Source organism: Puntigrus tetrazona, chromosome 14, assembly GCF_018831695.1.
Source record: "Puntigrus tetrazona isolate hp1 chromosome 14, ASM1883169v1, whole genome shotgun sequence".
NCBI lineage: Eukaryota > Metazoa > Chordata > Actinopteri > Cypriniformes > Cyprinidae > Puntigrus > Puntigrus tetrazona.
In genome coordinates, this window is record NC_056712.1 from 24,814,793 (window position 1) to 24,833,071 (window position 18,279).

The 18,279-nt window shown below is 37.6% G+C and overlaps 1 protein-coding gene across 7 annotated transcripts in view; it reads right to left on the reverse strand.

Annotated features, from left to right (window-relative positions):
• Positions 1-18,279, reverse strand: part of diaph2 (diaphanous-related formin 2) — a 350,703-nt gene that overhangs the window by 234,191 nt on the left and 98,233 nt on the right. For all 7 annotated transcript variants that reach the window (XM_043256805.1, XM_043256804.1, XM_043256807.1 and 4 more), the window contains 7 exons: positions 11,127-11,201; positions 10,938-11,007; positions 10,137-10,273; positions 7,903-8,011; positions 5,022-5,132; positions 3,209-3,321; positions 29-145 (listed from right to left, as the gene is read on the reverse strand). In XM_043256805.1, coding sequence (XP_043112740.1) covers positions 29-145; positions 3,209-3,321; positions 5,022-5,132; positions 7,903-8,011; positions 10,137-10,273; positions 10,938-11,007; positions 11,127-11,201 — 732 coding nt within the window. The remainder of the gene's footprint in view (positions 1-28; positions 146-3,208; positions 3,322-5,021; positions 5,133-7,902; positions 8,012-10,136; positions 10,274-10,937; positions 11,008-11,126; positions 11,202-18,279) is intronic.

Sequence of the window (18,279 nt, forward strand, 5' to 3'; positions counted from 1 at the left end):
TGATAAGAAAAAATATGATGGCACTCACCTGATATAATAATCATTCCTGATGAGAAGCAGGTGCTGAAGGATGGAGAGGAAGTATGGTTCTGAGCCTGTGTCTTTCACCATGTTGGACAGGAGATGGTACACCTCACCCATATCAGTGCATAGAGGGTTAAGGACACAACTGCACACTGCTTGCCATGTAGTGAAACAATGTTTATCTAAACATCCCATTTCTATACAACTGCACACATATACAATTGTGAAAAGACTAGAGTTACTAGAATTATTGTTATAGCAGTAATATAATTCTAAGATCAGAAACAACAATAATGAGCAAGCAATACAACTAAATGTGAATGGCCATCCCGCACTGGAAATTGTTTGCTTGTTTTAACTCAGATGGAGGACAGAGTCAAAGATCGAGTCTAACCAGAACTGATGTTATTCCTGCATTCTAAAGTATCTTCAGGGATCTAATTTGCTAACATGTGTAAAGGTTCTGAAGGAAAGTGACAGAGGCAGTACCTCTTCTGACAGTTCATGCCCTGGCTCTGGACATGAATCAAATGAAAATTCTTTAAGTTTGATTATTTAATGAAATAAAATATGGATCACTCACTTATGCTTATATATATATATATATATATATATATATTTTTTTTTTTTTTTTTTTCTGGACTGAAATCTCATCTTCAGTTTGTCTTGCTTGTCTCCAAAACTGAAAAAAATGTGCTCTTAAACTTGCAGAGTATTGATTAAATGTCCAACATCTCCTCTCCCTGAGGAGAGAGGGCAGTGGCTTTCCATGTCTAAAACAGATGTAAGATCAGATAGTCATCGTAGTCTTCCTTTTTTATTGTTATTATTATTATTTCAAAATCTGATGTCCCAACCCTCTCTGGTACATCCACCTGAGTTAAATAAATGACCGGTGATCTATTTATAATGGTGGCAAGCCAAAGCGTATGATGATTAACAGTAAAAACAATAATGCAATAAAAATATAAGTCTAATAAATAAACTAAAATAACAATCTTTGTAAATATGGGCAAAATTGTGTGTATTATTTGTCATGCTACACTGAGCAGAGGTGGGCGAGTCCAGTCATTACATGAACTGTAGGTTTTGACAATGTCTGTTGAAATATTTAACCGCTGACTGCAGGGTGATGCACTGGCTGGACTGGAGCACGCTTTCTTCAGCTGCCACAAATCACTCCTTCCCTTCCACTAGGATACAAATATAAAAGCTGTGGAGCCTCAATATTTAGAGGAAAACCCTAAAAAGGTACAACAGTCTGTTTTCATTTAATCAAGAAAATCTGTCTGAGGTTACAGAATGGTATATTCTTTACAAGAATATTACCTATAAACAGAGATACTTAACAAAATCTGTACTATATTACTTAAATAGCTCAATATATTTATGGAACAACAATAAAAATAGAACGTTAAGACTTACAGCCACTTTAAAAACTGCCCTTGCAGCAAACCAATCTCTCTCAGCACTGCTCTATATTTTCTAATTAACTCCTATCATTTCAGTTATTCATAAGGTTGTGAGTGTATCCCATGTTCTGTCAACTCAATGTGAGTATACAAGCATCTTCAGAGCATTATTGCTGATAACACAGGTGATCTGCTTAAATGAATTATTTTCTCCACACTTCAAAACCAGCAAAATGCACCAGAAAGCCATTCTCTCTATTAAGCAGGGCCACGAGCGTGCATACAGACACACACCGTCTGTGCATATTTGTATTTTGGGCATGTTTGCAGTAATATACTGGTGGGGAAGGTGATGCATAAACATGAGCTGTATCAGCATGGAGCTGAGCAATACAAAAGACAGAGAGGGAGGGTCAATCAATCACACTGCCCAACTTTCAATTAATATTCAACAGCTTCCTGAAGTCACTACAGTGGCCAGAACTTATCCAGAGCAGAAGTGCAACATTTATACTACTACTGCTACCACTATCAATAATAATAATTATTATTATAATAACCTACACTTTATTTTGATAGTCCACTCTAGATGCTATACTAATTAACTTTGCAACTACATGTCAACTAAATCTAATTATAGTATTAGTAGAATAAGATGACATGCACTTCCAAACGTATAGTCAGTAAATGTCTGTTGAGGGACAATACAAATAAAGTGTTAGAAAATATAAAAATAGCAGGATAACAACACACTGGTAGCTATTATTAAAAATAAATAAATAATCTACATAAATGTATAAATAAATATATAAAACCCTAACCCTAACTGACTCTATAGTTAAATATTCATAAAGCAGCCTGACAAAAACAAGAAAGGTTCTGAGACTGTAAATACATACAAATATTATCTCTATAGGTAAATGTAGAAAAATATTTCTGAAGCAGCCAGAGAGAAAATGAGAAGGGTGGGACTGAAAGGCGGTTGTTGTTTAGAAAGAGAAGAAGGGGGAAAGGACTGAGAAAGACAGAGACCGTTGCTTAGACACGCATATTACACAAGGCACTTACAGATCAATGCCAAATTGTCCTTAGAGACAAATGTTGTGTCTCTTACACAGTTGGCTGCTCACGAAAATCATTAGTCCAGACAGCCTGAACTAAAACTCTGGCTTCTCCATCATTTCATCGAAGCTTTCCCTCTGAGAGGTTATGGAAAGAAAGTGAAACGCTAAAAACCATCAACAAAATCAGCTCAAAACAACAGAAAAAAAAACATTCTATGAATGGCTTCAAGCTGCTTTATAAAGGGTACGGTGAGAATACACACAAATCCAGGAGCTACTGCATATGGCTGCCACGTACGCAGCTGTGGCCTGAAGGGTCAGATGCAGATGTAGAAACAGGGAGAAAATAAGTGTGAACGGATTTCCATAGCCGCATAGCATAGTCTATCCGCAGATTTGAGGGGGAATGAAACAGAGGAGAGGTGAGCGTAGAGGTTGCTCTCTGTGTCTCTGGAATGTCAGTATAATGAGCTCAGGGCCAGAGGAGGATGCTGGGATATGTGTGCGGTGCGTGCATGTGTTGATGTGAAGAGGTTTGTTTACCACCAGAGTTGCCAGAGGCTGGACTGGAATTGAAAAAAAAAAAAAAAAAAAAGCTGATTCTCAAATCCCTTCCGAATGAACTGGAGGTCTTGGCTTTAGACCCATGAGCCACACTGGGCGCCCTTGTGGCTCCACGCATACACAAGGCAGGGGTAAAAAGGATATTCCATCTCTGCGCGGATGTCATCTAGTCTGTGAGACAGTTCGATGGAATCCTCCTCCTTATTTTCATTAAACACCTTCAGCTGAATGTCGAGCTCCTCCGTCTCCTTCAGCTCCTGTGATTACAGAGGTTGGCATGAGGTGGCTGATGAACATGTGTCCTCATGTAACATTGGTAATGTAACAAGAAGAAAAAAAAATGCCTTTTTGGGTACTTAAAACTCTTTGTAGAAGGCCTTGAATTGATTTAATTAGGGTTTAGACGCATTTAAATCATAACTTTGCTTTTTCAGTTTTGTAATAAATATATGCACTGAAAATGTACAGTTTACCAGTACTAATATCCTCAAAATAACAAGTTTTTATTTAAAAAATTGCCTTGTTTAAGAAGGAAATGCACAAAAAAAGAAAGGAAAGACGACAAAACCAGAGCTCCTTCAAGGTGACAGACAAATGTCTGCAGAAGCTTGAGAATGCTACTTTAATAAAAAAAATCAACAGCCATTTGGCTAACTTTCAACATATTTGCCATTTTCCAAAACATTCATTTTGGATTGAATTTTGACATTATATTGGGGGAAAAAAGCTGTGCTTGTCAAGCGATTTGAAATTCAGATGTCAATTAAAACCATAAGTCTGATTAGTGTTGTATAGCACTGAGAGTCAATCTGTTTTTCTATTGTACACAGATTGTTTTGCTATGTATACCGGTAACATATGCGACAGATCTAAAGGGTTTAGAGAGGAGGAGACATAAAGAAAGAGCGGATAAAATAGGTGTTCTTTACAACTCCACTATGAATCACTGCTGGTGTAGTTTATGGACGGTGAAAAGCCAAATGTAACCCAATTTCTGTAGTTATCAATCAGTGGACTATACTTCAGGCATGCCATCTGTCTTAAAGCAACAGCCAATCAGAGAGAAAGAGCACTCGCAATGCCGCAGTAGGAGGCAGGACTGAGTCTCTCTCGCACACACACAAACACACACTCACCCATCCATCTCCAGAAATGTGTATTTTCATTTCATCAGACACCATTTTCTATCTCTCCTTGAGGATTTAGTGCATCTCATTTGTCTTTCACTTTGTTTCTTTCCCTTTGCACTTGCCATTTTGAGGATACTAAAACCTGGAAACTCATTATTCACAATTAGAGAACAATGTCATATTTAATTGTCCTATTAAACTTTCAAATACATTATTCATAAATTACAATAAGCTCATCATATGCGGGGGTAGATTGAGATAATTATAATAATTGCAGCAATAATATGGGGAGCAGTCAAAATGACTTATTAAGAGTGAGGAAATGCCCACATAAATGAGATGGTGAGTGATGTGCTGGCCTGGTTGTGGGCTTTGTGGCAGTGTGGGGCAGAGATCTGCGTGTTGATTGATAATGATGTGTGAGGGGAATGGCCTTTATGAAACAAAGCTGTGCCGTCAGGGAGGAGGGACACTAAACCAGGGCACATTTTAACAATTTTCAATTGTTTTGTTCACTTGTTCAGAAGTTTTTTTTTTGTTGTTCTGTAAAGCCAATTTAAAAAAAAAAAAAAAAAACTCTTTAACATTAACATTTTAAACCCAAACTCTTTCATTAGAAAAACAACATCTGTCATTTGATTACAAAAATTCTGTTGTACGTCTGTAGTTTCAGTATTTTTATTTACTAACTTACCTAAAAACATATCATATTATATAAAAAAAAGAGAACCAAAAAAAGTTAATTAATTAATGGTGATTCAAATAAGCAAAAAAAGTAATAAAGTACAAAAAAATTAAAAGAATGAAAAAGTAAAAGATATACTCACTGGTAGGGTCTTCTTGAGGCCGCAGCGCAGAAACTCATTTCGTAAGTGTATCCTGAAGTCTAAATCATCTGGCGATGTAACGAGGGCATTGATCAGCTGCATGCAGGCCACCTGTATTCACACACATTCACACACACACACACACACACACACACACCATCATCATTTAATGCAAGCAAATTCTTAGAATCATCGCTTTGGCGATAAATGATTAAAATGTAGCACCCTGCAACAGCCTCTTATTCATACTGCTCTCATCTCTCATCTTAAAGAAAAAAATCAATATATCACATTACATAAAATAAAATTAATTCATAAGGATGGAACGAGGCAATTGCCACTGTGAAGGACTGGGAGAGAAAAATGGTAAAAATGCAGGGAAAAGATGCAAGTGGATTAGCAAAGCTGTCCGGAGGATGGAGGGATGAAAGGAGGGAGCAGGCCTGGCTGAACAGATGTGTATTTTTAATTGATTTATCAGATCAGGGCAGTGGGCAGGGAGGAGTGCTGATGGTTCTTAACAGGCTATAAGGTGGCTCCAGGGAGCTGGCCAGGATGAGAAGGAATGCTCTTCGCTTGGTTGATCAATGCAGAGAGGAAAGATCACTCTTGACGGACATGTGAACAGTCTTCTTATACATTCACCAGCCTTGGGTGGGCTTTTGGAGCATCTGTTGGCCTACATGTTTTATTCTCCTGCATGATATTATTATTCAGGAGCCACTCCGTCATTCTGACTCTCTGCTTTTAAAGATTGGCCACAAAAATAGAATGACTTGAGTCATGGGAGAGATATGATATTTAGGCAATGGCAGCCATTCAGAGGAGATGCATAGGCTTGGTTGCCTTGAACATTTTCGCTAACTGAAATAAAATAATAATTGTAAGGCATAAATTATACAGAAAATAAATTTTCATGACAGCAGAAAGAGAGAGATTGCTGAAAGTTTTAAACCATAACAGTGCATTAACTTGCATTGAGCAGCCCTAAATAAAGGCATATTATATATATAACATGAGAGAGAGAGAGAGAAAGAGAGAGAGAGAGAAAGAAAAATAAAAATATATATATAAAAATCAAGTAAAAAAAAAAATAAAATATGAAAGTTAAAATGTATAGTGAAAATAGAAAACTAAAGACGAAAAAAACCCTCAAAAATTCAGCTTTTCACAGCAGTAGCCTTGGGTTCAGGATCAGCTCAGTGGCATCAAGAACCATAACACTATTCTTGATTCCTTCTCTCGAAGTCTCAGCCTACCCAGGAGCTGCAGAAGGAAAATGCAACGAGGCCCACTTTGCTCCCAGTGTGCAACACTGTGCCTCCAAATCACCAAAGTTCTTAAATCTTCTAGTATTCCCATTTGAGCAATTATTTCAATTTGAATCATTCAAGAGGCCCACCGAATGAATCTAGATCGTACATCAAGTCCTCTGGAGGGCAAATGCATTTCATCATCAACACACCAGCCTGTTTGAAACGATGTTGCAGATAGGGTGCTGGAGCAGGTTGAAGAACTTATTTTCCTTTATGGTTTGAGTGCGCAATGATGAGCTTCTGCAGCACAGTGCCGGAGGTGGAATCCAGCAAGGTAATTAAAAAACGGCACTGCTGGGACGGTTTTAGGTTTGCGTGCTTGCGTCACTGAGATGGCGTGACGGCAAAACACATTTTAATCACGTTTAAAAAGTCAGGCTCTGCAGCCCATCGCAGGTTTTAAAAGTGTTTAATTTCTTTTAACCGCCAGCATTGGTGAGGTGTTTTAATTTACTTCACAATTAGCGGCGGTTCTTTTCATTAAAAGTCTTTTTTTTTCAAGGAGGAAAACAAGGCACCAAATCAAAGGGATTCAATTCCTCCCTTCTCCTCTCGCTCGCCCTGTATCATATCGTCGTCTTCACTGCTCTCAACAGCAACACAAAGATTAGGGATTTGGTTAATGAATGTGTGAGAGGGGCTTGTTGTGCTTGGTCACAGATCACTGCAGGCTGTGAAGAAGCATAGAATGATAAATACAGGTGTGGTGCTGCATCCTTGCCCTTTTGATTCGGTTCCTCTGAGACCAGCCTGGAGAATGTAGAGGAAAAAGTAAGACGGGAAGATGATAAACTAACCATCTCTCGAAAGAGTTTTTTTTTTTTTTTTTTTTTTTTTTTTTCTTCCTTGTTGTTGCTCGTTTCCAGAGCTCTAGGTTCTTTGTGTGACCTGGTTGGGGCTGATTAGGGTTTAGAATACACCTCCTGTTGCATTAGAATAGCCAGCAGCTAGCTTCTGTCTTGTGGCGTAGGTGGCAGGGTTGACAGACGACCACAGAATACACTGAGAAAAGGGATAGGGGGACTTGTTTACACGTCAAGCTGAGCCGGGGTGCAGAAGAGCTTTGAGTGACAGATGTGCCAATTTCTACCTGGCTCCAGCATCAAAAAGAGCATTGGGAATGAAGAGGCCTCACACATTGACTGACACTAAATAGAGCAGATCTATATTTGCTGCCCTGGGCAAGCAGAATTCTTCTAATTATTTGAAATGAATAAAATAAAACAGCAGGACATATAAAATAAAAAATAAATAAAATAAAATAAATGTTGTGTTGTCGATGTGTGTTCTACTTGAATATTGCTTGTTCTAGAGAATAACAGATGCAAAATCGAATTTCAGACACAAGCTAAATTAACAAAAAACAATGTCTTTATTCTAGACAAAATGCAGAAATGTGTTATGAAACTACAGGTATTAACTCCGCAACTACAAAGTCTGGGTTACGCGAGCAAGAGTGTATGTGAATGTATGTAAAATGTAGTATAATGAATTCTAACATGAATGTGATAAGGTGAAGTGGCAGGTGTGATTCTCTTTTTCTTGGAAAGGGCACTAACTCTGACCTGCAGCTGCTGGGCTTCGTGGTTCTCCAGCCCCTCCACTATCGGAGCAAACCTCTCCTTATTATTCCTCTCTGCAGCAATGGTCATGGCTGCCAGGATCTTATCCAGACTAAAGGAAAGCAAGAAGACAAAAAACATTGCATTTAAGTAAACAAGCTTTTTATCAGGACACCATCGTGACATTGGTTAAAAATGTTCACCCGAGTTGGTCTAAGCTTGTAATCTACATCTTGCGTGTTAACGCAGGGGGACTGAAACAAAGTCACAGGCTTTTATGTAGAGTTATAACTCACTAGGGTTTTGAAATACCAAAACACGCCTAATGTCCAACCACAGTAACGATAAGTGAAATCCTTTAGTCTACGATATGTGATGCTGTGTCAGAAGCAGCAACATAAGAGAACCGGAGAGATGTGTTTGGACAGAGTGTTGTGGTGAAAGCAAATTAAGGGCTTTACAAGGTCCCATGTCTGTTTTGCTGACTCAAGCACTGGTGGATTGCAGTCCATGGCTAAGGGAAAAGAATAACAGAATGCATCATAGACAAAATAATAACCGCAGAACAAATCATCACTTGAGTAAAAATAGCCCATTCAGTAAAGAAACGCATGCAGTGTGTGTTAACTGTGCATATATCTAGTCCTGTTCTTCATAGGTTATAAATTGTAAATTGTGGTTCTTTTATCATCAATGTTGATAAAGCAACACTTTGTAGAAACATTCATACGTTTTAACAAATAGAAGTTCAATGTACGTTTTTTTTTTATTTGAATATACATGTTCTGTAACATTACAGATGCTTTCAAATATTTCTTTATTTTTTTTATAAGTCATAGAATACTTAACCTACATTTGTGAATTGTAGCGTATCTTTACTTCCATAAAAAAATATTAAGCTATATTTATAATTGATATAAAATATAATTAATGAAATATTTTTTATATTATGACAGAAATTAAATTTTGGAGTCAATCCAATCATTTAAAGTGTAGTTCATCAACATGTAGCCCTGTTTTTCCCCTCCTATTTTTTTAAAAGAAATCTATCACGTATGAAAATCACAATTACAATTAAGACAGTCAGGCACAAAATGCTTGTCGACTCTTGTGTGCAACAGATTCTAAAAGCTACATACTAGATATCTACACCAGATGTTAAGTTCACTTTCACATGTCTCATTACCCCAAAATCGGTTTGCTTTGCTCTGTCGTGGAAAAACTGTGGAGAGAAGTTTTGTCAAATAGCTAGGTGTAAGATCCGTGTTTTGTGATCCAGGTGATTAAGTTGTAGTCGTGAGTGGGCTGTAAAAAGTCTTTCATGCTGGTTCAAACATGGCTTCAGAATAAGCTACACCTGCTCAACTCCTAAAGAGGGCTTTGATGTGACAGCACTAAACATAAGCCAGTGTCACTGCACAGCGTTTGAGGGGGAAGGAGCTAGTTTCAGCGCTAAGTGAGGTATCAGCATTTTTACAGCTGTCACACAGATCTGCACACTCTCTGATCACCTACACACCCATAAAAAACACACTAATCTACTCACCTACCACACACCGATTCATCCAACCTGCACTTAGCATGTGTGCATGAGTCTGCCTGTGTGTGTTTGTGTGTTTACTCAAACAGATCCCAGGGCTGAAGGTGCTGATTGCCAGATAAAAGCGATCAGTTGCAAACTCAGCTTTTTAATTATTCAACTACAAAACTAACACAGCATGCATATGCTTAGCCGAGGGCTTTCTAGCTGGCTCGGTTGAGAAGGGCATGACAACATGCACCCTCACATCACTGCAATGGACCCTTGCTAAGAAATATATCATTTTTTGGTTACTGCTGCAATGTAAGGGGACTATAGAAAATACTGTAAAAAGTACAAAATGTAAGAAAAAAATTTGTATATTTAAGCATCAGTACTTTTTGGCATAACACACATAAAAAAAGTTAACTGATATTAGTATTAAGTGATTAAAAATATGCCAAACATCCCTTTCCTTTGTAATGGCCAGAAAATATAAAAGTCATATAAAAAAAAAAAGTTATAATAATTGCTATATTTAGTAGTATTAAATATTCAATAATAATAATATAATAATAACAATAATAATTAGTAGTAGTAGTAGTAGTAGTAGTAGTACTACAACAAATATAAATATTAGTGGCATTTTTATATAGTGCGTTACTGAAGAAAACACTATAGAAAAACACACAAAATGTAATTGAGATGATTGTCTTACATGTTCTCCTCTCCGATGATACACACAGCTGACAGAATCTTGACAATTTCAGTCATCATATTAGTCTGCTTGGGATCGATGGCTCTTGCGAGAAGAAGGAGGCTTCGCTCATCCCCCAAGATCCGTTGGAGGCCATACTGAAAACAAAAAGACATCTCATTTTATTACAACTTGCAAAAATGTAAACATTTTGCAATGGATAATCCCTTTACACAGTGAACCCCTTGTGTATGAACAAATTTAGACTTTCTTCTCCTGAAAGAGCCAATTAGGCAGGTGTAGATATGTTTTAGGATAAATTATTTTAAATGAGGACAGGGCAGCAGGGACAAATAATCATATTCCTGCATTTCTGTCTACCTTCCAGGGTGTAATGCACCGCACTTGACCACAATTTGAGAAGAACGCAGAATATATTCACTTGGGGGGGGGGGATAAATTAAATAAGTAAATACATTACAAAAAAGTGTTTGGAATAAAAATAGCATTTATATTTAACATGGCTGATGTATAAACAAAAAAATTTCAATACCATTTAAGCATGAAAGCAGCTTTAGAAAATATTAAATCTGATGATTATCTAGAGTTGAACGAGCTTCATTTGTATTTCCTGTTTAATAAAGCTGCGGTATTTCAATCACAAATGTATTCACTCCTCTCAAGGACAAGTAAAGAGCTGCCATGATTTTATATTCTTTGATATGTTGCTTTGGAGATTTTTTTTCTTTTCTTTACTTGGCACGTGCGGGACACAAAATGATATAAACTACTCATGGTGGAGCTTTTAAATTCTAAACACACCTTATTGTTCATGAAGGCCTTGAGGCACTGAATGAGTTTATGCTGGTTCTTCTTGTCAATGTTCTCTTGCCTGAGGAAAAGAAAATCGGTGAGTAAAGAGAAAGATAAGAGAGTGTGAATGAGCAATCCAAAAGAACCGAAGAAAGGGAATTTCTTAAGATGACGATGTTAGAAATCCGCATAACTTACTGTTTCTTGTCAAGAAGCCTCTCCAGCACATCCAAAAGCAGTCCGAGACCTTCATGGCCAAAGTTATTCACCCAGCTAAAAACAGAAAGAGACAGGCAAAGAACTTTGTTAGAATACATAAACCCACCAACAAGTACATTGCGTACAAGTTCGTTACAGGTTTGAAAAGTTTTTGTTTTGAAGATGAGCTGGGTTAGAACACTTGCTTCTTGTTTTTTTTCCCCATCCATATTTTAAAAAGTCACTTTGTCACCTCCAGCATCATATACAAGATGAGTCCTTCTCTGTCTATCAGAAAATGCCATGTGTGACAACAACATCAAAAAAAAAAAAAAAAAAAGATTTTTTTTCTCCACATTTCTGTTAGCGGCTTAATGTGAAGAATGTTTCACATATGTGTGACCAGATGGAATTCTGAAGGAAAGAATAAAATATTTATGCATCCTAAAGGAGATATTTAGGTTTTTCCCCATTGAATTAAAAGTTATTAAAACGGTTTTCTTTAAAAGACAGTTTGTATATCTTTGTACTAAAACACAGTTACAAGTTAACCTACAAACTTACCGCTTAAAAACTTCCCACAAAAAAAAAAAAAAAAAAACATGAGCTTTGGATTCACCTGATAAACACACTTTTAAAAACAGATCCATCTAAGAATGTCGCAATGCAAATGAAGTGAAGGCGAATGCAAATGAAAGAACTCTTTGTGTGTGGTGCCTTAAGGCAACTTGTGCAGGCCATTCGCTCCAAAAGAAAGATAAAGCAATGCATGGGAGATAACAGTAAAACTGATAATGGATTGTGTAAGATAATTGGCTATAAAACACAATGTATCTGGAGACATTAAATGATCTGGGGGGGATAAGAATAGGGAGAGAAAGAGAGAAAGAGCGAGAGAGCTAAGCAGCATGTGATCGCATTTAGAGTATGCCATTAACATCACTTGTTCTTAGCTCCAGATTGTCAATAAAGCCAAATACATGGGGTAGTTTGCTGCAATAAAAGACCATAAGTCAATGAGTTATTCCTTTCTTTTTGATAATCATAGTGCACAATGCAACATGCATATTAAAGTCATTTGTATAAACCCATATGGTCACACAAGACCCTCAATTAGGGGTGATGCCTGTAGCCTAGGGCAGTTTAAGAAGACTAAAATGCACTTTTCACAGATCCGCAATTAAATTAGTCTAAAATTACAAAGACAGAGGCTCACCATGCCATTACTCAAAATTCATTACCGACCCAGCAAACTCAATTTGAAACTTATTACCATTTGCTGTACAGTACATTATAATGGCCTGATTTGTTAATAAAACATGTTAACAAAACAGTATAATGTGCAAAATTTATACCCATCTGTTTACAGGGGGCTTGTCGTTTATTGTTTCCAATTTTGTCTCATCGCTTTTCAACTGTTTGTTGAGAGAAAAAGCACAGTTTGAGGTCTTTAATGAAAAATGAGGTCTTTGTGAGCAACCTTACCTAGCTTTGAAACATAAAAAGCAGTGCTGCCGGTGCTGTGGAGCTGGCCGGTGGAAATGAGGGATTCAAGAACTATGTGGTTGAGTGTATCTAATTCACTTACAACAACAGTGTGGGTTATGGTTTCAGTCTGCAGCAGATGAGTGTTGAAAACATATGAGGTAGTGTGGTGAGACCCAATGAAACCATAGCCAGCAATGACATTGTACCGCTGCGGTCATGTCACTCAACAAGAGCAACAAAACTCTAACCACACTCAACCTAAATTACCAAGCAAACAAGATTTTACAGGGAGATGAGCAGCAGTCAACAATGAATAGAACTGTTCAGGCAATTTGTAGGACAATCTAAAAAGGCTAATTCACCACCTGATACCTCAGCATATTTTTTTTTCCATAACTGTCTCCAATTTTCATATTATGGTTGATTTGACAAGTCTCCACTACTGTCAAAATAAATAAAAAAATATTTTTAAATTGTTACAAGTGCATTTAGGCATCAAACAATCATAATATTCAGTATGAAAAACAGGTTACGTTATTAGATTTGAGATTTTGAATTATCATTTAGTGTAATTTATACTGCAGTCATAATCATGAAAGAGTCTTCAAGGAATGTTAACCAAATTTAATTCATAAATCAAAAAAAAAATGTTATTCTAAAAACACATTAGAAATTCCTGAGGGAACACATAGCTCGAAAACGCTCTCTCTTCCAGGTTTTAAGACTACAAATTGAAAAGCTCTATAAACTTGTAGTGCAGATAATTCAAATTCAAATTAAGAAATCACATAAAGTTAAGCTTATGCCACTAACAAGCATGAAAATGAGAGGAAATCGTTATTTCAAAAGATAACCATGTCAGGAAAAGACGACTGAATTTAAGACACCAGCATGCATATTCTCTCAATGGTTAGAGGCATCATGTTTCAGTTTAATACGTTCGAGATTCATTAAGAAAGAAATTTAAAAAAATAAATCTTCATGTGTCTTTCTGTCTGTCTGTCCTGGAAACCTCTGGGTAAACAATGCATCATTTCCTGTCAAATCAGCTCATCAGTGACCTACCCACACTCCATGGCGTGGACCCAACGATTTGATTTAGACTTATTCATGAAATATTGATTGGGATAATCCTGAAGTTAAGCAGCAGCAAAAAGCCAGCAGAGTTACTTGACACAAGCAAGCACATTTGCGAGCTAAATGAAACATGCATGGCCTGTTAAAGAATACATGTATTTATAATAACAGTTGTTACATAGACATACTGCTTAAAAATCAATAAACTGACAATGCTTAACCTTTCAGAGCATAATGCTAAAAAAAATACATAAACATTGTCGTCTCTGTAATGGTGAAATATGCATGTTTACTGTAGCAATGACAAAATATTATTAAGCTAATTAAATTCAATGAAAGAAAACTGCAACAGTTGTGACAATGCAAGTTGCAGTGCAATCATAATTAGGTTTGACATTCAATTTGCAATCACAGACACATTATACTGCTATTGTGAACACGACATAATAAACTGCAAACGCATGTAAAAAAAAAAAAATCATTAATGATCATCAGCAGTAGTGTATTGTATAACACCACTTGACGCTCTAAAAGTCTGTTAACTGCCTTACGGTAACAGCAGGTTATTCCTCTGACCCCATGCCTTTATTTTCAGAACCCTTTAATGTCAACCAAAAGCCCGGCTGTTGAGTCTGACATTGTTATTGCACTTGAAGAAGCTCTAGAGTGTTGTGTCATTGAGAACACTCTATGAGAGCAATGCCTTTCAAATTGTATTAGGGCTAAGCCATGGATGGTCTCATTCGGCTGCCCGTGGCCTATTCAGCACTGCTCTATTCCACTCGAGGCCCTCTGCTCCTAGCAACAAATTGCTCTCAACATTTCAACCCACCACTGAGCACCAGAACAGTTAGTCACTGACTAAATATTGCAACTGAGGCCTTTCTGCTGTTCATGACAATGTCCATGACTCTGAGTGATGATGAAATCACAGGGAGGCTCAAGGCAAGGCTGAGAAAAGATTGACTTCTGTGTATCTACAGTATCTTTGTGATGCCAGGAAGGCCAATGAATGAATAATTAAATGAATAAATGAACGAAGGGATGAATGACAAAATAGACTTTGCTCATTATAATGGCACATTCATCCATCTAGAATGATCTCAACCTAAGCCTTTCGACCTACTCTTAACCTGACTTCGGTTAACTGTAAAATTTAACATGGATAAGAGACATTCACGCTTAAAGGCCATGATATACTTGAGGAACAAGATGAAAGGTCAACATAAGCATGCAACGAAGCTGAAAGAGAACAACACATTTTAAATCAACACAGTAATTAAAAAATATGTGCCACCAACTTAGTAACCACAACATTTCAAAATAATTATATTTGCTGGAATATTTCCAGTCAGACGTTTCTTCATTCTGCTCTAATGAAGACATTATTTTCAGCTCTTCTGTTTATCCCATGGTTGTTATTTTGATGACAAGGCAAAAGTTTGCTTATCGCTCCCCTCCCTCCGAACTGATGTGTCTCTTCGAATGAATATGCCAGAGAAAAGTCGTAATTATCTGTGCTGGGTAGTGAGCGATGGAGAGGTAAAAAGAGAATGAAAAAAATGCTTGGCTGATTTCATCACAATTGTGAAGTGGACAGACACAGGAGGCCTGTCTTCTCACAGAGCTTTTTTCAGATGCATGACAGACACTGGGTTTTGGAGCGTTAAACGGGGACTGAACCCAGTGGCATGCTCGAAGAACAATATCCCTGGTGTCAGCGTTCTGTGATGTGTCTGCCACACACTTTAGAAGGAAGGCACTAGGGCAAGAACCTGCTCCGTTTAAAAGAGCCGCTGTTCCCTCTAATGGCATTTGGATCTCAGCAGGAGTCTCGATACAGCCACAATGACTGCACATCAAACCCCATCAATGCCAGCTCCACTTCTCTCTAGTATAGTAGGCTGCGAATATAGGGTCAATATAACAAAGAAATAGCGGAAGGTAGGAAAAAAGTGTGTACGTGAGAAAGGAAGAAGCAGTAACAATTTAAATTGACTGGGTATTTGCTTAAGTGACAACTGCATTAACCAAATAAAAAGTTTATAAAAGCAAACCAAACCAAGCAAAACAAAAACAAGACAAGCGAAACAAAAATAAAATATATGAAGCAAATGCAAACATATATAACAACAGAACAAAAAAATCTAAGTTTTGCCATTGCTTTTTTGTAAATTGATTTTTGTTTCCTGTCTGCTGCCTTTGACGTCACAGCTCAGCAATGTTGCTAATGCAAACAGATAGCTTTCACCAGATATTAAAAACTGTCTTGTCCATGTCTCCCGGTCTTCCTTTAACACTTTCTCACGTTAATGTGCAATCATTTTAATGATAATTTTAATCATTCTCGTGTTAGTGCGAATCAAATCAGAGCTTCATTTCCTGTGTGCTAAAACGTTCGCTTGAGCTATAAGGGAGCTGACCCAATCGGAGCCACACGGGGCAGTTTAACTTAATTCACCAGAGGCCATAAATATTTTAGACTTAAGTTCAAACATCTGGTATTATTGATCTGCTGGTGAAGTATGTCAGAGTGCGGGCAGACAGGGACAAGGGAATCAGTCATGACAGTCACCTCGCATGCTAATGGATTAGCGATTCCCTCGTTTAGAAGTCAATGGCGGAGTGTGTGTGCTCACTGCGGCTTTTCACGCTGCCAAAGGACTGATGTGGGCTGTCACTCAGAAACATGTAGGTCACCTGCTCCTCAATCTCCTGACCCAAATAACTCAAAAACATCAGATACACAGTGTGCTAGAGGAAAAATAAACCTAAAAATACTCTAATACGGAGCCCTGACATATAATCTATCTATATCACACTTGCTTGTAATGCTTGTCATGGAATTACAGAATTGTAATACTTGCTCCGAAAATAAAAAAAAACAGACAAAAGAAAATCCATATTAGTCAGATCACTCTACTGCAGTATGTAATTTCAGAGTGAGACAAGCCCCCAAAACCTCCCATAAAAGGTGAAAAGGCTTGACAAAACAATTAATAACAAGACAGGATGCGGTGAAAATCACAGACAGCCCAAAGATATTGAATTTAGCGTGGCAGAATACTAATTTTCCCCATGTACCTGTGCAATACCATTTCTCACTTAAATCAATATGGAATTCAAATCAGATATCTGAATTATGTATGCCTTGCTGCAGGGCTCCACAGATATGGCTAGCTTTGAGGTTAACAGATGGTGGCATAAAATGAAATGGGCATCCCGCTTAAAATATACCCAGTCACGAAGGACATCAGGATTGGTGGGTTCCTTTACTGCCTCTGAAAAAGCTCTTCTGTAGCGGCAGATGTGGCCACTGCTTCTATTAGACTCTCTATATAACAGTCTCAGGTACACCGGCTCGCAAAAACACAAAAGGCTTGACAGGGCGTGCAGGGCTATGATGGCTAAATGCGTGTTCAGTAATCTCACAAAGAAAATACAGCATCTATTTTTACAGGCAGCTTAGCCATAGCGGCAGAAGACGGAATAAGAACAAGTCAAATCAAACTCTGGGTCTTACATGGTGATAAACAACATAATTAGTAAGTAGCATGTATTTGCAAAAACGGAAGCCAGAAATAACTTCACTCATGAACTTATTAAAACAAAAACACTGCAGAAAACAGTTGTTAAAAATGGTTACTTTTTTCATTAGGCCGAAATGAATGAAGCTGAAAACATTGAATCGCAGCTGTGCAAGTATGAATTGATAATTTCTCCGACTTCAGTCCTTTATTTCTCCTTGACGTGGGCTGGATCAGGGGAGCTGATCCAGAGCCTTAGGGCCAGAACTAGGTTTCTAATAACATTTGGAGTCTGGAGAGAGAGAGAAAGAGAGAGAGAGAGAGCGAGAGCGAGAGCGAGAGAGCGAGAGAGAGAGAGAGCGCGAGAGAGAGAGAGAGAGATCGAGCGAGCGCAGAAACTAGCCACACGGCACAGGAAAAATGACCTTAATAGAGCGCTGCAAACTCGGCCTCACTCTGCTGCCACAACGATGCAGACAATTTATTGCATGGACCAACAGGTGAAGTTTTGATAACTTTCTCTGTGTAACTCAGCATATACTAACTCTAAAGATATTCGAAGTTTTACCTCTAAAGACTGTAGACTGTCTGCTTCCAATCTTCTGACCTTGACAGTGAGGAAACTACATCCCAGGACCACAAAGTAAAATATGATCAACAGACATCACCCAGACAGTTATTTCCCAATACTTATACACTATTAATCAAAGTTGTCTTCCGAGACAGAATTGTCCAATAATTCAAAATGTATTTTATAAAATAATGAACACAGTTTCAGAATCACAATATCAATTTTATCTGTACATGAGTGTATTTTCTTTCTTTGTATCTGTCATCAGAAGCCAGTTGGAGAAAAAAAATTCTAAAAAGTCAAAACATATTTAGAAAATCAATTATGTATGATGGACAAGGGTGTCTAGCAAGGTGCACGAAGAAAATAAAACTTTAAACGGTAGACTCACATTATAAACAACATTTGAAAACCTGCTCTGGTGTGTCTACATCTCCCGCCATTATCCATCATGACAATTTCTGTTGCCTGTTATATTCATAAAAATCAC